This window comes from Oncorhynchus mykiss, chromosome 3, assembly GCF_013265735.2.
Source record: "Oncorhynchus mykiss isolate Arlee chromosome 3, USDA_OmykA_1.1, whole genome shotgun sequence".
In the NCBI taxonomy this organism is placed as follows: Eukaryota; Metazoa; Chordata; class Actinopteri; order Salmoniformes; family Salmonidae; genus Oncorhynchus; species Oncorhynchus mykiss.
The window spans coordinates 14,263,465-14,284,253 of NC_048567.1; the positions used below are offsets into that span (position 1 = coordinate 14,263,465).

The window sequence follows — 20,789 nt, forward strand, 5'->3', positions numbered from 1 at the left end:
AGGAGACAGTTTTAGGAGGGAGATATGTACATGTGTCATATGTGGTTCCCCTCTGTGTTTTAACTACCCTAGGGAGTTGTTTCCCCCAAGAGAGTTGCCACTGTCACTCTCAGCTCATCCGGGGTTAAGTCTGGGTTTATCTCATTTCCATGTTTGGATTTTGTTTGGCATGCTTGTGTTGTTATGACAAATAACGATAAAAAACACAAAACAACTAGCATTGGGTGAATGGTCTGTTTGGTTGATTGATGGTGAACAGATACAGATGATCATGTTTGGTTGGTTGATTGATGGTGAACAGATGTAGATGATCATGTTTGGTTGATTGTTTGGTTGGTTGATTGATGGTGAACAGATGATCATGTTTGGTTGTTTGTTTGTTTGGTTGATTGTTTGGTTGGTTGATTGATGGTGAACAGATGCAGATGATCATGTTTGGTTGTTTGTTTGGTTGGTTGATGGTGAACAGATGCAGATGATCATGTTTGGTTGTTTGGTTGGTTGATTGATGGTTAACAGATGCAGGTGATCATGTTTGGTTGGTTGATTGATGGTGAACAGATGTAGATGATCATGTTTGGTTGTTTGTTTGGTTGGTTGATTGATTAATGGTGAACAGATGCAGATTATCATGTTTGGTTGTTTGGTTGGTTGATTGATGGTTAACAGATGCAGGTGATCATGTTTGGTTGGTTGATTGATGGTGAACAGATGTAGATGATCATGTTTGGTTGATTGTTTGGTTGGTTGATTGATGGTGAACAGATGATCATGTTTGGTTGTTTGTTTGTTTGGTTGATTGTTTGGTTGGTTGATTGATGGTGAACAGATGATCATGTTTGGTTGTTTGTTTGGTTGGTTGGTTGATTGATGGTGAACAGATGCAGATGATCATGTTTGTTTGGTTGGTTGATTGATGGTGAACAGATGATCATGTTTGGTTGTTTGTTTGGTTGGTTAACAGATGCAGATGATCATGTTTGGTTGGTTGATTGATGGTGAACAGATGCAGATGATCATGTTTGGTTGATTGATGGTGAACAGATGCAGATGATCATGTTTGGTTGGTTGGTCGGTTGTTTGGTTGATTGATGGTGAACAGATGCAGATTATCATGTTTGTTTGGTTGGTTGATTGATGGTGAACAGATGCAGATGATCATGTGCGACTTGAGTGCGAACTGGAACAACTCTTACCGGGAGCTGGAGCAGCGTATCATCTCCATGGAGCAGAAGTTAGATGAGCTAAGCCACTGCTTCCAACAGACCTCTGAGCTGCTGGCACAGGCCCTGTGCTACCGCAACCCTGAAATCAGGTACAGCTAACACAACCCCAACCCTGAGATCAGGTACAGCTAACACAACCCCAATATCAGGTACAGCTAACACAACCCCAACCCTGAGATCAGGTACAGCTAACACAACCCCAACCCTGATATCAGGTATAGCTAACACAACCCCAACCCTGAAATCAGGTACAGCTAACACAACCCCAACCCTGAGATCAGGTACAGCTAACACAACCCCAACCCTGAGATCAGGTATAGCTAACACAACCCCAACCCTGAGATCAGGTATAGCTAACACAACCCCAACCCTGAGATCAGGTATAGCTAACACAACCCCAACCCTGAGATCAGGTATAGCTAACACAACCCCAAGATCAGGTACAGCTAACACAACCCCAACCCTGAAATCGGGTACAGCAAACACAACCCCAACCCTGAGATCGGGTATAGCTAACACAACCCCAACCCTGAGATCAGGTATAGCTAACACAACCCCAACCCTGAGATCAGGTACAGCTAACACAACCCCAACCCTGAGATCGGGTATAGCTAACACAACCCCAACCCTGAGATCAGGTATAGCTAACACAACCCCAACCCTGAGATCAGGTATAGCTAACACAACCCCAACCCTGAGATCAGGTACAGCTAACACAACCCCGAAATTGGGTACAGCTAACACAACCCCAACCCTGAAATCGGGTATAGCTAACACAACCCCAACCCTGAAATCGGGTATAGCTAACACAACCCCAACCCTGAAATCAGGTACAGCTAACACAACCCCAACCCTGAGATCAGGTATAGCTAACACAACCCCAACCCTGAGATCGGGTATAGCTAACACAACCCCAACCCTGAAATCGGGTACAGCTAACACAACCCCAACCCTGAAATCAGGTATAGCTAACACAACCACATCACATACTGTATATCAGGTATGTATATCAACCACAATCCAACCAAGTGCTAACAGTCACTATCTGGACAATATGTGTGAAATGCTTGATAATGTATGTGATATCAACAGACAGGTATATTTTCTGGGTAACCTAAAAATGTACGGGCATTCATCAAGCTGTCCACTCAAGACAAAGCCTCAAACGATAACAAGTGCCTGCAACCTGGTTCAGCTTAACAATCAACCTACCACTGTATTTACAAACAGCGCAGGAATTAAATCATCCAAATGGCTTGATCAAATCTTTACTGATGCTGCAGAAATCTACACATTCATCAGATATAGTGATCAAAATATAGAAGTTATATCTAGGAAAACCAAAGGCTGGGCCTAATATAGTGTATAAGAGATCCTACCGAGGTTTTGTAATGATTCCTATGTTGAAGATGTAAATAATATTTGCTGGTCTGTGGTTTGTAATGAGGAGCAACTGGACATTGCACTTTATGAAATTGCTTATTCCAGTTACTAATAAGCATTCACCCGTTAGGAAAATGAATGTAAAAAACGGTTAAATCCCTGGTTGAGAGGGAGGAGGCAAAAGGAATGGCAAATAAGTCTAGCTGCACAGCCGATTGGCAAACTTATAAATTGAGTATTGTTGTCATGTGTTGCTACCATGCTGTGTTGTCATGCGATCCTGCCATGATGTGTTGTCTTCGGTCTCTCTTTATGTAGTGTCTCTCGTCGTGATGTGTGTTTTGTCCTATATTTTTAATCCCAGCCTCCATCCCCGCATGAGGCCTTTTGACTTTTGGTAGGCTAACATTGTAAATAAGAATCTGTTCTTAACTGACTTCCATAATTAAATAAAGGTTAAATAAAATAAAAAATGTTGCTTAACTAAACAAAAATAAGATTTTTTTTTACTATGAAACAAAGATAAATGATATAAAGGATGACAGTAAAAAGCTTTGGAGCACCTTAATGAAATTTTGGGCAAAAAGCCAAACTCAGCTCATTGAATCAGATGGCTTATTCATCACAAAACCCACTGATATTGCCAACTATTTTAATGATTTTTTTTCATTGGCAAGATTAGAAAATGTAGGCATGTAACCAACAACAAACTCTGCCCTTACACATCCATGAATAACTGACTAAATTCTGAAGGACAAATGTTGTAATTTTGAATTCTGTAAAGTGTGTGTGGAAGAGGTGAAAAAATGATTGTTGTCTATCAACAATGACAAACCACCTGGGTCTGACAACTTGGATGGAAAATTACTAAGGATGATGGTGGACTATATTGCCACTCCTATTTGCCATCTCTTCAATGTAAGCCTACAGGAAAGTGTGCGTTGACTGCATCACTAGTACTACTTGTCTTTGTGAGAGGTATAATGATGAAATGATGAAAGCACCAAGCTGTCTGTTCAAGTGACTAGCACACAGCTCAGACACCCATGCATACCCCACAAGACATACCACCTGGGGTCTCTTCAGTCTCCAAGTCCAGAACAGACACCGATAAAGGCACAGTACTACACAGAGCCATAACTACATGGAACTCTATTGCACATCAATTAACTCATGCAAGCAGTAAAAATATGATTTGAAAAACAGATAAAACTACACCTTATGGAACAATGTGGACTGTAAAGAGACGCACACACATTGTAATGTTGTTGTATTGTGGTACTATCCATTTTGTATTGTAGATACTGAATGTAGTGGTAGAGTAGTGGTGTAATAATGTGTTGTATGATGTACTGTTTTATTTTTTGCGATGTAATCGCCTTCATCTTGTTTGGACCCCGAGAAGTGTAGCTACTGCCTTGGCAGCAGCTAATGGGGATCCTTAATAAATACAAATACAGAACTCATATCAGCTACAGCTCACACAACCACAACCGTTACTGTATATCAGGTATAGGTAAGACAACCACAACCCAAACACAACCCTGAGATTAGACCATTTCACAACCACAAACTAAGCAGTTTTTACAGTAGACCTTTAAAGGTGCTACAAATAGGGATTTTTTTGTGTAATTTCAGAAAATGTCCATAATATACAGTATCTGGCACTAATTGTGGATTGATAGTGTTTCACAGTATTATTTATCTGCCAGTGTTGTGATATTCACCTATTGATTTCTCCAGCCAGCCAAGCATCTGTTGTCAAAGCTGTTCTGACTTTATGGCTGTGTTATCTAGTGGAAATCGCTCTGTCATTTCCTGGTTGCATTTTCCGTTTATGTGAGAAAACAAGCACTGAATAGTATAAGGAATCATGGCACTAAATCACTGCAAAATATATTTTCAATAACAAAATATTGTTACTGTTACTTCCGGTTTTGGCCCACCATCTTTAAACAGCTGTAAAAAAATATATTTTTGTATTATTGAAAAATATATTTCACAACATTTAGATGGTACAATGACTCCCTACACTATTCAGTGCTTGTTTTGTCAACTAGATAACACAGCCAAAGTCCAAACAGCTTTCACAGTTTGACAACAGATGCCGCTCCGGCAGTAGAAATCAATAGGCGAATATCCCTGCCAATCACAACACTGGTGGGTAAGTAATAGTGTGAAACACTATCATTCCACTATTAGTGCAGATATATTATGTACATTTTCTGACATTACAATGCAAAAATAAAATAAAAAAATGTCTAGCACCTTTAACTATCACAACCAAACTTGATATGAATATGCTTGGGAGAATAACCTGCACTGTAGATTCTAACTATTCTCTCTCTCCAGGTGACTCGTGGCTGTGTGGTGGTTGGGTGAACCACACTCGCTGCAGGCCTTTCCCAAAGACTAAATATGGATGCTACCAGCCTTCTGTAATTTCCATCAGACCGGGATGGGAATCCTCTTCCCCCCCCAAAGCTGCATTTAACATTTGGCCTGCTGCACCACTTGGACTACTGCCAGGACCACGGCTGGCATCATGTTCTGACCCAGCGGCTGAATGGACCCTACGCACAACGACTCGTACTTGTAAAGACAAAAAAGGACTTCATTTTACTACAGCGGGGTCTGATATAGATGACTGGTGTATTTTTATCAGATGTGTTTAATGTAGAACATTTTGTGTTAATCTCAATTAAGAACTCCAGTAACATGGCCTCTGGTTCTGTAGCTTGTGTCATCTCAGAGGGAGGGGCTCTATGGGTTCACCCACTGATGGCTCTGTAAAGTATGTCCCCTAACTCCTGCTATTACTGTTACAAGTTACATTGGAGTCTCCTAAACATAATGCCTGGTTCCTATGGAACGAGAGGTTTAAACACTGTTTTTAAATGTGAGGGGAACTTTGAATGCCACTCAGTATTGACAGCCTCCCTCAAAGCATCTTTCAATCATATATTTTTCCACAAGTAAAACACAATGGTTATTCCACACGTCTTTCCTAACAGGAAGTATAAAGAGGTGACATTCTCAGAGGCACCAGTGTATGGGACAACTGCCTTATTACTAGAGAGAGCTGCTGGTCACTTATAAAATACACATCTCTGTTCTCTTACTGTTCTAATCCTCTCCATTTTGTTGGATTAGGAAATAAAACAATTTCTCTTCACATGGCCTCAGTCAGAGGGATAAACTGCTAGTCAGTTGCCATATCTCAAGGGCTGCCCGCTCGCCCACTCAAGCACTCCCTAGGGTACTGTGGAGTTACCAAAGTAGACTGAATTTAACAGAGACTCTTTCGCATAAATAACTAATCTAGACTGTTAAAGCCCGACATATATTGTTGTTTTAAGGATGACTGTATGGGGAAGCAGTCAGTTTACATAGTTAAGCTATTCTCATAACGATCAAGACAAGTGGCATAGCCTAATAAAGTACGCAGGCTGATATTTATTGGGATAACTCATGTACTGGAGGCAGATCTGCAGTGGTCACTAGCTGGCACAGCCACAGTCATAACATCTGATTTGAAACCCAACCACGCTGCTAAACATAATGCCAAATTGTTGTTTTCATTAATTTTTACAATATAGCCAACTTTGAGTTTGTAAGTCACCCATTTAGTGGAAACCGCTCAGTTCTGCTTCCAGGGCAAGACTCAAGACAATAAATGTCAACCTGCATAAAGTACATGGAGACATTGCTCACTGTTATTCTAATTCTGATGTGACAGCTCCCCCCAGAGGATATGTACATGCATGACAATCACACACCAGTCATTGGCATGAATGAATCATTTCATATTCTTGGGTCTCTGTGGCAGCCTATTGGTAATACATCATCAGTCTAAAAACGTTTGAAATCTTTTACCAAACAATACTTGTGACATGGATTGTTTTGGACTAGTAACAGCCAAATTATATTTAGTACACAGGTAGGATTAAAAATGGTCAGTCTTTAAATGAGGGTGGGTTTTTAGAACACAGCTCTCAATATATGTTGCATTCAAGTGTGAATGGGGAAATATGGGTCAGTGGCACAGCATTGTCTTATTTGCATAATTGATGTTATTCACTTTGTGAATCAACAAATTGTACTTGTTCTCCAGCCCCAATGGTAAGGCTGGTAATCTGGGGCATTACTAAATCAAGCACCTTGTGAGGACAACTATTCCCATGGTTGTATTTAAACTGGACTTCTGCATTTTCATTAACTGGAGTGAAGATATGTAATTTAAAAATATATATATATATTGTTTTTAACATGAGGATAACATGTACAGGTAATATTGTGAAATCGGCTTACAAAAGGATAGATTCTGTAAAAACGATAACTGCGTTTACAGCTTTTCTTTTGCACATGATAAACCATGCATTGTAAATACTTTTTCTGGTCTTCCTGACAATTAAAAGCCATTGGTGAGTGGAAGTATTTGAATGAGTATTGTTCTACCAGCTAAATCATAACCTACTTATAATATTAACGATAATATGGCCATCTCATGGAACCAAATTAATGATAATGCTTTAGTCTTCCTAATGTACCCTATGACCTCTTACAAAGACAACTCAAGTAAAATATATCATTTTAATATGATTGTATTTTTGCTCTTTTGGTGAAAACAATGTTTTAGTGGAAGTGAAAACACATTTTAAACCAATACATACATAGATTATTTCTTAAGGAATCATCTTTCATTCAGTGAAAAAAGTCAAGCAAGTCCACAAACTGCATTGTCCTCCTCTACCCGTAACATAGTAAATTATAGGCTTGCCTGCCTGTGTGAGCCATGGAAAAACCACTGCTTTGAATAGGGCCTAGACTGGGCCCTGCTGTGGGCCCATTTCAGTGTTAAGTCCTTTGGGTGTTTTTCAGTTTGTGCCAGAGAAAAGCAGCGGGCCTACAAAACACCTGCCCACAGTGACAGGAGAAGGGCATCCGGCACTCTTTCCTCAGCTTCAAAGTTATGCTGTCACCTGGACATCGAGTCGTGTTGGAAGCTCCAACCATGTGCTGTGCGAGGCACTTTGCTCCGTCGAAGGTCTCACCGCAGGCAGTGCATATGTAGCGGGTGGCCTGGGCGTGCTGGAGGTAGTGGCGCAGGAGGTGCAGCCGCCGCAGGAACGACCTACCACAGTGGCAGCGGTACCGCCGGGAGCCCCGGTGGAGGTAGCGGTGCTTCACACTGAGCGAGGGCTGCTGCGAGACGGCGCCGCACTGGCGGCAGGTGTAGGTGCACTTGGAGCGCCAGCTCATCTTCATGCGTTTCTCCAGGGCCAGCTCCTTACTTCTATTCACAAACATACACATGATGCTTAGAGGGGCTGGGGCAAAGGCAATGGTAAGGGGGGAAGACTGCGCTAGAGGGGGGGTATGGACAGGTGAGTGGTGGATCATGGTGATTTTCCCCGGGGCAGAGGCTGAGACAGGTCTAGGGGATGGGGTGGTGGGGGATCTGATAGGGTCCATGGCTAGGGCAATGGGCCTGGGTGTCTGCTGTTGGACAGATTTTGCCTGATGGACAGTCTGTTGCAGAAGGTTAGAGAACTGCTCAAGGGGCTTTGCTGTATTAGTATGCGTGGGTGCCGTGACCTGAGGTTTGGGAGGGTTGGTCTGTGGGGCCACTGGGACCAGCCTGGCCATTTTCGCTGGACCACCACCAGTGTTGTCAATGAGCAAGGTGGCCACCACAGGAACAGCTGGTTGGGAAGAGGAGGTGGAAGACAGCATTACTCTAGGCAGAGACACAGACTGTCCAGCAGGTGTTAGCTGGCCAACTGCACGGTGGCCCTGATCAGACACTGGGACTGGGCCCAGTCGTTTCAGCTCCTTGATGCCACTACTGCAACACATCAGGGTGGAGCTACTGGGGCTCTGCCGGCCAGAGGTTGTAGAGATAGCCATGGGTACGAAGGAGAAAGTTGTAGCGGAGGACCCACCAGCTTGGGTGACCAGCTTGTCAGCGTGGGCCAAAACAATATGGTCCACCAGACTGCCCTCAGTAAGAAAGTAAGCTTTACACATAACGCATTGGATGCCCTTCTGCTTTTTGCAGTACTTCATGTGATGTACCAGACTAGTGAAGGGCCCTCTGCCGCAACGGACACAGGCACCATTGTCAGGCATCTCTGTGACTGGGCTCTGAACTCGGGATTTGGTACTGTGATAGGAAATCATATGGTTGGCCAGGACATCACTAGGAAAGAACAACTTGCACACAGAACATTGGATGCACTTCCTCTTAGAGCAGGTCTTCATGTGGTTGTCCAGATTAGTGAATGGCCCCTTGCCACAATGGTCACAGGTACCTTTGTCAGGGGTCTCTGATGGGATACTGTGAACGAGAACCTTATGGTCGGCCAGGGCTGTCTCTGTAGGAAAGAAAACGTTGCAAACAAAGCATTTGAAGCCCTTTTTCCCAGAGCAGGTCCTCAAGTGGATATCCAGACTAGTGAATGGACCTCTGCCACAATAGAGACAGGTACCTTCAGGGGTCTCTGAGTCTGTGCTCTGGACTTGGTATGGGATGCTCTGGACTTGGTATGGGGTTCTATGGACATGGTACGGGGTGCTATGATAGCAAACCATATGATCAGCCAGGACTGATTCAGTAGGGAAAAAAACTTTGCACACAGAGCATTTTAAGCCCTTCTGTTTAGAGCAGGTCCTCATGTGGATGTCCAGACTAGTGAATGGTCCACTGCCGCAATAAACACAGACACCTTGGTCAGAGGTCTTTGATGTGGCACTGTGATATTTAAGATTATGGTCCACCAGAGATTTCTCAGAAGGAAATTGGACTTTGCATTCAGAGCATTGGAAGGACCAATCCCTAGAGCAGCTCCTCAAATGGAAGTCCATATCAATGAATGGCCCTCTGCCGCAAACAGCACACATAGTGGAAAGCTGTCCATGAACTGAAACGTTATGGTTCTGCAGGGCCTTCCTATTATGGAAGAGTACCCTGCACTCAGTGCATGTAAGGCCTTTCCAACTGCAGCCTCTCAAATGAACGTCCATATTAATGAATGGCCCTGTTCCACAATAGATACACGTAGTGGGATCAGGGACATATGGCGGGGGTTTGTCTTTTTTGGGACAGTTGTGGTTTTTGTAGATGGCCAGATCAGGGAAGACCTGGCGGCAGAACTCACAGGCGTACATTTGGCCCGATATGGCTTCAGAGTGAGTCCGAATCTGATGGTCCAACATGGCCATCTCGGTAGGGAAGACTGCTTGGCATAAAGAGCATTGAAAGTCCTTCTTCATATTGCAGGTCTTCACATGAAATTCCATATTATGATACGGTCCTTTGGCACAATAGATGCAATAATAAGGCTTGACTTGGGACAACTTGGTCTGGGGCTGCTTAGTCCGGGACGGCCGGGTCTTGGCGTTCCGTGTGCGTACAGGAGTGTAAGAAGACCCACTGGATTCCCCAGTGCTGCTGGACCTCGAGTCAGAATCGGATAACTCTTCTGGGTCAAATTCTGACTCCCGCTCAGACGAGGAGGGCTCACCCTCTTGGTCAATAAGCGTCTCAGCATCCTCGTCCTCTTCTTCGCTGTGGATGTCATTATTCCTATCCTCCCCCTGTTTGCTTTTAATTTCCTCCTCCTCTTCTTCACTCAGCCTGATGTCCTCCTCATCGATATCCGTTTCCCCGCTGCTCTCTGTTAACCTGTTGTCTGTTCCTCCAGCGCTCTCAGTGTCTTCGCTATGTTCACTCCCCTCTCCATCGTTCATCCCCTCAGCCCACTGGAGGGGGGCGCAATCAACCTCAACCCCTCTCTCCAGTTTGACACGGATCCTCAGTGAGGGAGTCAGAGTGGAGGGGTCTGGTTTGACATCTTCCCCCTCCTCCTCTGATTCCTCCAGCCTATGTCTTGTCTTTGACACTCTCCCATTGCTTTCCATGCTGTATGTATGGTCTAGGGTCACCGCTGAAGGTAGAGTACACTGTGCATTTAAAGTCTCCTCACTTCCATTCAAGCCATCATTTGAGGTGTCCTCATGGTCAAGAGCCACCACTGAAGGAACAGTATGCTGTCCCTTTAAAGTCTCCTCACTTCCATTCAAGCAATCATTTGAGTTGTCATCATGTTTGAGGGCCAAGGCTGAAGGTAGAGTATACTGTCCCTTTAAAGTCTCTTCACTGCTATTCAAGACATTATTTGAGATGTCCCCAAGGGGTGTATTTAACAACTCAGTGAACAAGTGTATTCCTATGTGCTTGTTGAGATCCCACAAGTTGCTGAAATGCAGCTGGCAGTTGCTGCAATGGAGGACTGAGTTTGTGTGTGCGTTGACTAGGTGCATAGCCAGTGATACTGTGCGACTGAAAGTCACCCGACAGATGTTGCAGGATGTTGAGACCTTGGACCTGTGGCTCTCAAAGTGTTCGATCAACTCCTGGCCAGGCTTGAATTGCACGCCACATTCCCAGCACTTTCCCCCCAGCTCCATGGAATGCATGCCGTAAGCAGAGATGCTGTCCCCTGACAGGTCACAGTCATCGTCACTCGAGTCCTCTGGCATGGAGAACGGGCGTGGCACAGAAAACCTGGGGATCTCCTGCAATTCACAGCAAAATGACTTATTAGAGACAAAGTGAGTCATTTAATCAATCAATAGTTTACAAAGTGATGACTGTTGACTGACCACAAATATATTATTGTTTATTGTACATATGAGACAGACACTGGTGAATGTCAATAAATAGAGCCTTGGAAACAGTCTACAGAAAGATACAGCATACTCAAAGCCTAACAGCCAGAGTAGTTTTTCTTAATCAGTTCATTAAAGGATAAGTTCCGTATTTTGTATGTAAATGGCATTTTATAGAAGTATGCAGACACTTTGTGATTTCACTTGATTTTGAGAAACTTACCCCACCAGCAATACACATGACATTCTGTCATTCCTAACATTAATCACACCTTTATACTCTATTTTGTGAGACTCGAGTAGTTTCCCCTATCCATCTGTGCCACTTCTCCGTGTAGCCTGCGCATTCGCACACGGAAAAGTATCATGGGTTACACAGAGAAGTATCGCTCGAGTCACACAAAACGGAATATAACCTTGCGGATAAAGTTCGGAATCACACAATTTAATGTGTACAACATCTAAAGACCTGCATCACTATACTGAGAGAGTTGCTGTTTTTCAAAAACATACGTACTTAGGTGTTTTTGGAGCCTTTTTTCATGTTTTATAATGCCCCTGAAACTGCTGAACAAGCATGAGGAAGTATATCGCTGGTGGGGTACGCTTCTCAAAAACAAATGAAATCGCAAAAAAAAGTGTCTGGTACTTCTAAAACATGTCAAATACAGATTTGGTTCAAAAGAGTGAACTTCTCCTTTAATAGCCTACATAAGGAAAACATATAAAATTACCAAGTGTACAGGTGTAGAAATAAAACTGAGATTTTCAGAGGGTTCCCTGTCCTGCAGATGAAAAAAGAGAGGAAATAACAAGGCAGCCAATGGAGAGGGCATTGCGAGAGGAAAGAGATAAGTATAGATAGGGATACATTCAAGAGGGATACAGAGACTATTCCATTTCCATGCCAGACTGAATTGATTGAAAGGGAATTTGGGTTAAAAATGTAAACAATGAAAAATTCCTCAAACAAATTAGCAAAATTGACAGCCATCAAAATTATATGTACTCTCCCGCTGTACATAATTTGGGATGGATGACATCCCACTGGGAACACTGATAGGATATCATTGATAACTATAGTCTCTGGCCTGTATCAACTCTGTTTAAACAACTCACCGGTGGGCTCTGTTTCTTGGTTTTGATCACGTCCTCCAGTAGCTCCACCTCTGCCCCCAAGGTCTCCTGAATCACTACGTCTTCCGGAGCGATCTCCATAGCAACCGTATACTGGCTCCCTACATTTTGAAGAACACAAAGTAAGCAAAAAGAAATCCACACAGACAGTGACTGACTTACACACACACACACAGATGATATAGTGACATGGAGAAAGTCAGAATAACTTGCTACAGTATTACCACAGATAGAAAAAGGGTTAGTTGCCAGTTTGGCATTACTGTGTAGACTGTGATAGTTAAACTCCCAAAGGCAAAACATTAGTTCTAATGTCACTTTCTGCAAAATGTTGCTAATATTGGCCAAGAGGGTTGTTAACTTCCATGATATTGTCCTGCTAAGCGCCCGAGTGACGCAATGGTCTAAGGCACTGCATCTCAGTGCAAGAGGCGTCACTACAGTCCCTGGTTCGAATCCAGGCTATATAACATCCAGCCGTGATTGGGAGTCCCATTGAGCGGCGCATAACTGGCCCAGCAGCGTCCGGGTATGGTCGGGCGCCATCATTGTAAATAAGAATTTGTTCTTAACTGACTTGCCTAGTTAAATAAAGGTTAGATCTCCTCTCTGCTGGTACTAGCGTTAGCTAGGCTAAAGTTATCAAAAATATGTTTTTTTTCAGGCATTCTAGGGTGTAATCATTAGTGCAAACAGTTGCAAATTGGACAGATTCTGGTAGGTCCCGTCCCGTTTTGTTTGCTTCCTTTTCCGAAACGATTTGTAACAGAATAGCGTCATGAATACACCCCTAACTAGATATGAGACAACAAGTTATTCATATTATGTACTTCAGACTACACAGGTGTGTAGCTAGATCGCTCACTAACGTACAAGTTAACTCTCAAATGTGAGGATCACGTAACAATTTCTCTCCAATGTAATGACGCGCTCAATGCTGTTGTTATCGATCGAGAGAGAGCGCGTTCTCCCATTCGATAATGCCGTTGGTTTGGTGCACGTGCGAAATTGGCATTGATTCGTTTATTTTTGGACTTAAATTCCCTAGCTAACACCTACTACGAATTGTACATAACTATAGCAACATTTGTAAAACAATTACCTTTTATGTCCCTTTTAAACGTTAAAATTCCCTGCTTTGGCTTCCATCATTTATTCTCTATTTCCTGTTTTAACAGGAATGGGTGGAGTCAGTGTGAAGCCTACAGCTCCCAGTATGCACCAGTGGCCATCTTTGTAAACGCTATACTACAACTCCCAGTATTCATATTATATTTAACGATTTCCACACATTTGCAAAAAACAACCAAATAAACAAATGCATAATTAGGCTACACATACTGCTGACACACTGTACCTTTGTTTACCATAATATAACCTCTGTCCATAAGGTCCTACTTTAATTTATGATTTAAATGTGATGCCAAGTTTTGATGCCATTTCAATTATGCCATTTTTATTATGTAATTAATTAATTATTAGGCCTATTTTATTAGCTAAGTGGGGAATTTAAATGAGTAAAAATAGGACTATATTGTTGTTAAGTAGCTAAATGACTATTTTTAGGGTATTTGTAGGACACATCTTCTCCACAGCTTAATGGGACAATCTAACGGCAATAATAAAGTCATGAAACCTTTCTGCATTAGTATATGGTATTATACCATATAGGCCCACAAAAAAAACACGTGGTTCTATTTGATTATTATTTATTCAGTTTTGCATCACTAGCTAGGCCAATATACGCATAAAAACAATGTGCGCATTTTCCCACCAGAGATAGCAGATAAAATACTGTGCGTGATGACGTAGTGCACATAAAACTTATATTTATTGTTAAATCCCCATAAAAATTATATTTATTGTTAAATCCCCATGTACCGAATAAAAAAATCCAAGTTAAATGAGTTTCCATCTAAATACCATCTACAACAAAATAACATGTTTTCAGGGCACTGGCTCATCACACATGCATGTATTGCTTTGAAGTCTGTGCACTGTGCATTGAAGCCTATTCACATGATTTATTCTAGGTTCACTTAGAGGACATTTCAAAATCCATCTGAAATTATTGTCATCAACATGTGACACCCTGTTATATATATATATATATATATATGAGTATGATTAGCTAAAAGTATGCCTGAACTACATGAACGGTGCTACAATTTACTAACCAAATTTTACACAGCATTTACAAACGTCAGAACTCCAATCAGTTTACAAAACATGGAATTATGTTTTGTATTCATTACGTCTTGCAACGGAAACAGTTTAACGTTTAAGAACCAAACGGAAGAAAACAGAGCAAACGGAACGAAACGGGGAGGGACCTAGCACATACATACCTACTTGAATTTGTCCAATAGAAACTCTCGTATTCGTTGCAAAACGGAACGTTTTTGGCATAATGAATACTCCCCTGTCGTGCAACAAAACCACTGAACTGCCCGGAACTAATGTAGCCTAGTCAGCTGGCTTCCCAACGAAAGATTTGAGAGATGTACTTCAGCGTTACCGTCTGTTTTTGTTTCCGTTTTGTGGATTTTATCTGGAAAGCAAGTAGCTAATCCTTCATGAAAACCCAATTAATCGCATAACGTAAGTGTTAACGAAAGAACTATGTGTATTGTAAAATGAAAGACGAGTGAAAGTGTTTTAAATATATGCGTCGTTGGCCTGGAAAGACTAGCGTTCATTCAATCATTGTAATTCTCCCGGCTACAACTATGGCAATTTCCATGGTTTGTTCATGGCTGTTCGTGTAGTAGGTATATCATATATTTAGAATGTTCCTGTCCACTTTACCTGGACATCGAGTTGATCTAGCTAATAATAATACTAATAATAATAGACATTCACCACTTACCAAGAGGAGGTTTCGTATAGTCGTGGTCACAGTTAAGTGTCCGGCTCCTGGTTCTCGGTTTCTCAAACATCAACTCCAAGACGAGCTTTTGCCCTTTCATATCCAGATTCCCGCGTTGTTGCGGGATGATAGTCGTTCCATTGGAAACGTCTAGGAACAGCCCCCGGCTTCAGACCCTTGCGGTCTGACGAAGTCGCCAGGGTTGAAGTGTAAGTTGCATATATACAGAATGTGCTTCCTCGACGTCTCTTCTAATTGCATGCCCCCACTTCTTCTTCAATTCATCAATGCTCGGGGGATATATGACTGTTTTTGTTTGGAATTTGAGCACTGCGGGACACTACAAACACGTATGTTTTTCGAGTCCGCCATTGGCATTTCTGTTGCCGGAAGTGCGTCGACCCACCTGCAGCTACTTCCGCTTTTAAGAGCCAGGAATTGTGTATATAGCCACTCTTCAGATCGATTCCACCCAAATATATTTGTTACTGTAGCTAGCTGCTGCATATCAGTAGAGCAGTATCCATAACATTTGAACTGATGTTGTAGCTATCTGTTCCCATTTTATTTTGACAGTTGACCACAGTGTGCAACATGTCAGAATCTGGCCACAGTCAACCCGGCATGTATGGACAGGGACGGAGGAGAAGGCAACGCCGAGACAGAGATGTGGGTCCCCCGGGGCAAAACCTCTCTGGTCCCAGTCGAGATCAAGAATATGTCCCCAGAGAACGCAGGGTAAGAACAAGAGTGCACGGCTTTCCTATGCAGGAAAATTATCTCTATGGGCTTCTTTAGTTTATTGTAGTTCTTATCTGGTCTTTGAAGGATGCCAGTGAGGAGCTTCCAGGACCACTCCTTCAGAAGACCCCCATCATACTGGCCAAACCCCTTGGAGTACGGGTAAGGAGAGATGCTCTCGCTGAAGGTTGTTGTCTGTATGATGACTGAAGGTTTTTACTGAATTCAGATGCATGGGTCTTGACAGTAAATACAACAACAAGTATAATGCATTGGCTCTTGTTTTGTTTCAGTCCAAGCCTTCCAAGAGTGTACCCATCAGTGGAGGCCAGGCTCTGGAGAAGCCCATCATGCTCATCAAGACCAGGGAGGATGGGGGGAAACCAGGGACCCCTCCTGACGTGGCTTCTCCAGCCTCTGGCTCTGGGGCCTCAAAGCTAGAGAGGGAGGGCTAGTGCCCTACCCAACCTGTCTACCAGATCCAAAACAGAGGCATGGGAGCAGCTGCTTCCAGCGGTGCTGTCGACCGTGAGTCAATACTGGTCAAAGACCACTGCTTTCTTTACTAGTGTCATCAGAGACATAATACAGACAATAAAAGAAAGGCCTCAGACCACCATGGATGCAGGACATGTCTACTGATCACCAGCATTACCCTAGCCATTATAAGCATTTATTTACTGTAGCAGTGAATACAATCTCTAACACATGTACATTACTTACAGCTGTGATTGTCCAGACCAAGCTCGCCCTGAGAAGATGAAGCACAGCATCAAGCTGGTGGACGATCAGATGAGCTGGTGGACGATCAGATGACCTGGTGTGACAGCGCCATGGAGGTAAAGCTCTTCTGATTATCGTTGTCGTGCCATACATATGTGTAACATATGCAACTTTATTTATATTTATTTATTTATCAACTCCTAAATATGCATGAACTGCACCATTTATACCCAGAGTTTTTAGGAGCTCAATGGTTAAGCACCTTACTGCTCAACACTTTTTTTGTGAGTGCATAGGGAAAATGGGGCTTGAATATGTATATCAATTTTAGGGTAGCTTTAGATAAAACGCCACCCTACCTCAAAAATATTTTTTGGGGGCACAAAATGTATCAATATGATGCTAACTAGTTAAAATACCCCACTAGCTAATGATTAGATCAATAGGGTAAATGCAGATAGCGACACCATGATTCAGACAATTTATTTCTAGCCACTATGCCTTTTATTGGTTGGGCTACAGGTGATAATGTTTATTGCTAATAGCTTACCTGATAATATGGACCATGCATGGACCATGCCTGTGTTACAGTACCTAAGGTACCAGACAGACATGGTGGTAGTGGGAGTCATTGGTCTGCAGGGAACAGGGAAATCCACCATCATGTCTCTCCTGTCTGCTAACGCACCTGAAGAAGACCAAAAGTATTGTTCTATTGACACCCCCTTACATGGAGCTCTTTCCATCTATAAAGACAGGGAATATTGTGTTGTATATTGTACTTTATATTGTAAATTAATGTAATTCAATTTTAAAGTTAACAGTAACATATGGTTGTATTGTGTCTGTGTTTGTGTAGGGGCTATGTGTTCAGGGCTCAGATTCAGGAGATCAAAGAGAGAGGAGGGAACCAGAGCACGGGTATTGACTTCTACATTACCCAGGAAAGAGTCATCTTTTTGGACACACAGGTCAGATTAAAGCATCAGCGGTTAAGGCGATTCACTGTATCTCAACTTTTGTATTTATTCATATACCATTCCTCTTGCTCCAATGTTATTTTCTATACCAATGTGTTCCTCCAGCCCATTCTTAGCCCCTCCATTTTGGATCGCCTAATCAACAACGAATGTAAGCTGCCTCCAGAGTACAATCTTCCTCACACCTACGTGGAGATGCAGGTCAGTGAGGGGCCAGCAGGGGGCACTGAGCAACAGAGGCTCATCTGATCCAGTCTCATGATTCATTTTTTTATCATTCTCTTCAGATCACTGCCGTCCTGTTCACAGTGTGCCACGTGGTCATTTTGATTCAATACTGGTTCACTGACATCAACATCTACAGGTAACCACCCCACCCGTCTGGCAAACAAGAGTCCATTAGCACTGAATCACTAATGCTTATCATGGGGTTTTCAAATCAGGGCAGATAGGATCATCATTGGAGGGTAGTGTTCTGTGTCTGAGTGTATTTTGGCTGTGGCATTACAATTTCCACTCATCACCATGGAAAGGTTTTACACCCTTGCATCCATTGTGCTGTCACAACATTGGGAATGTTCTGATATCATATTCATGTTGTCGTTGTAGTGGTTGATGTGCTGTGTGAATATTCTGAGCAGGTTTTTTGAAGTGTCTCTGTGGTGATGATGATATTGTCTCTGACCAGGTTCCTCCAGACAGCAGAGATGTTAAAGCCCTCCACCCCCTCAGCCAGCCATGACAGCACTGGCTCCTCTGGCACCGAAGAGGGATTAGAGTACTACCCACACCTACTCACATAGGTGACAGATGCAGCAACAGACACACACTCTAGTTCCGGCTGAGTGTACTGAATGCTCAATAATGTGTTGTTCTGTTGTCTAGTGTTCCTGCAGAACAAATCTAGTCGTGATGAGTTCTGTCCCAGAAACCTGAAGAATATGCATATGGCAGTGGACAAGCTGATGGCCCACTCCCATCTGAAATATAAAGGTTAGACTGGAGAGGATGTACCAACAGGCTTATCACAACTTTCACATATTTAAACACTATACTATTGTGTTGTTTCTATATTAGGATTCCTGCACGTGCATCTTTTTGAAGGGTGAGAAGTGCAAAGCAGTGACAAATGTCATTCAAAAAAACCATAAAGTGTGCAGACATGGGTTTAGTTAGCTTGTGACTGATCATGTTCTGGTTTCTGTATGCAGGCACGTTGTCCATGCTGGACTGTAACATTTTCCCTGGCCTGGACCGCGACTACCTGGAAACAGAGGTCAACATGTTCCTGCTGCCCCTCATGGAGAATGAGGGGGAGGACGCTCTAACCAAAGCAGGTCAGAGCAAATACCATGTCTTAGTTTTTACATACACGTCTGTCTATTTTATCTATTTATTTTGTATTTCACCTTTATTTAACCAGGTAGGCTAGTTGAGAACAAGTTCTCATTTACAACTGCAACCTGGCCAAGATAAAGCAAAGCAGTTTGACACATACAACAACACTGAGTTACACATGGAAGAAACAAACACACAGTCAATAAAACTGTAGAAAAAGGCTATATACAGCATGTGCAAATGAGGTAGGATAAGGGAGGTAAGGCAATAAATAGGCCATGGTGACGAAGTAATTACTATATAGCACTTAAACACTGGAATGGTAGATGTGCAGAAGATGAATGTGCAGGTAGAGATACTGTGGTGCAAAGGAGCAAGATAAATGAATAAATACAGTATGGGCATGAGGTAGTTGGATGGGCTATTTACAGATGGGCTATGTACAGGTGCAGTGATCTGTGAGATGCTCTGACAGCTGGTGCTTAAAGCTAGTGAGGGAGATATCTATCTTTGTGGATGTTCTCCTCTCTCATTCCTTTGTTATATTGATTACCCATGTCTGTGTCTTGGTGTTTTGTTCTAGGGTCCGGGGCCGCCCCCCTCTTCTCTCTCCTCCCGCTGTCACACACCATCCTCACAGATAAGAAATGAGGCAAAGATATGGAAATGAGGCAAAACTGTACTCAAAAATATGTTTGACTGTTATGTTGTGACAGGTTTCACTATGCAGTTCGCATCTGGGGCGGGGTGAAGAAGTCCTCAGCCCTGTCTGAATACAGTTGTCTACCTGCCTAGCAGCACTGTCAACCTGTTATGAATATACTGAAGGAAATGGATGTCCCTGTCCTACATTAGGACCAGAAGAGACAGAGAGAGAGAGCTGGGTCTGGAGATGGACAGTGCCAGTACTATTGGGCTCACAGGTTCAGTCAGTGGTGAAATGAGGTGCTTGATGTTGAGGAGAGGTCCATCTCATTGGGAACATATGGAACTACAGATAGTTCAACTTTGGTGTCTCTGGCTTTGTAACAGAGGGAGAAAGGGGACAGCTGATCAGATTCAGGTGTCAATGTGACAGTAAATAACCTTGCTAAGTGTCAGAAGATTCAGATGGTACAGAAAAGGAATGACTTTGAAAGATACATTCTGACTAACATGATGCAAATGGTGAAAGTAATATTTAGTTGAAGCATACAGTGGTGCTTCATTTTAATTTCAAAATATGTGATTGTCTAAAGTATTTGTTACCGGTTCATCTGAAATGTTATGATGGTTTATTATGTAAAGATGGAGCTGAGATTCAGGACAAGACACTTCTGCAAAAGAATTGTAAAAAATATGATGTAATCATTAACATTAATGAAAGATATACTCTGTTATATCTCCCTGTTGATGTAGTAACATTAGAATACTGTAAGAACATTCTGAAAGAGTATAAAATCCTTTCTATTCCACAACCTTTCCATTTCAGGCAAGTAATATTGATTAAATCTTAATCTTAACTAGGATTATTTTCAAATCCAGAAGCAAAAAAATATTTTTTTGATTACGCAATCATCTCAAAACATCAAATTTGACTGTCATGGTGGTGATTGAATCCTTTAAAAAATAATAGACTTCATGCTGTAGGTTATAGAGATTAAATTGGTATGAATATGCAAAAGGAAGCATAGTATTTTATGTATATATTTGGGCAAGATATAGTTTCCTTGTATATTT

General features: G+C 42.4%; 2 protein-coding genes and 1 pseudogene across 6 annotated transcripts in view; 2 read left to right on the forward strand and 1 right to left on the reverse strand.

Moving 5' to 3' along the window:
* The window catches only part of LOC110510617 (intermediate conductance calcium-activated potassium channel protein 4), a 41,790-nt gene extending 36,640 nt beyond the window's left edge, over positions 1-5,150 (forward strand). Inside the window, exons 8-9 of one of the 2 annotated variants that reach the window (XM_036975405.1) lie at positions 1,149-1,315; positions 4,962-5,150. In XM_036975405.1, coding sequence (XP_036831300.1) covers positions 1,149-1,315; positions 4,962-4,965 — 171 coding nt within the window. In that variant the 3' untranslated portion in view covers positions 4,966-5,150. Of the gene's footprint in view, positions 1-72; positions 231-1,148; positions 1,316-4,961 lie in introns of those variants that run through there. The other variant, XM_036975406.1, reaches the window with a different exon arrangement.
* A 2,038-nt stretch (positions 5,151-7,188) lies between these two features.
* si:dkey-79d12.4 (zinc finger protein 574) lies at positions 7,189-15,678 on the reverse strand. Of its 4 annotated transcripts, none has more exons than XM_036975393.1 (4): positions 15,289-15,678; positions 12,402-12,520; positions 12,017-12,067; positions 7,189-11,189 (listed from the first exon to the last, which is right to left on the reverse strand). In XM_036975393.1, the coding sequence occupies exons 1-4, from the start codon at positions 15,386-15,388 to the stop codon at positions 7,467-7,469; spliced, it is 3,993 nt and encodes a 1,330-aa protein (XP_036831288.1). In that variant the 5' UTR covers positions 15,389-15,678; the 3' UTR covers positions 7,189-7,466. The 4 variants fall into 4 exon arrangements, with proteins under 4 accessions (XP_036831288.1, XP_036831289.1, XP_021447475.2 ...); XM_036975394.1 differs by lacking the exon at positions 15,289-15,678 and adding an exon at positions 13,522-13,681; XM_021591800.2 differs by lacking the exon at positions 12,017-12,067.
* On the forward strand, positions 14,886-20,437 carry LOC110510822 (annotated as a pseudogene).
* The last annotated feature ends 352 nt before the right edge of the window (positions 20,438-20,789 follow it).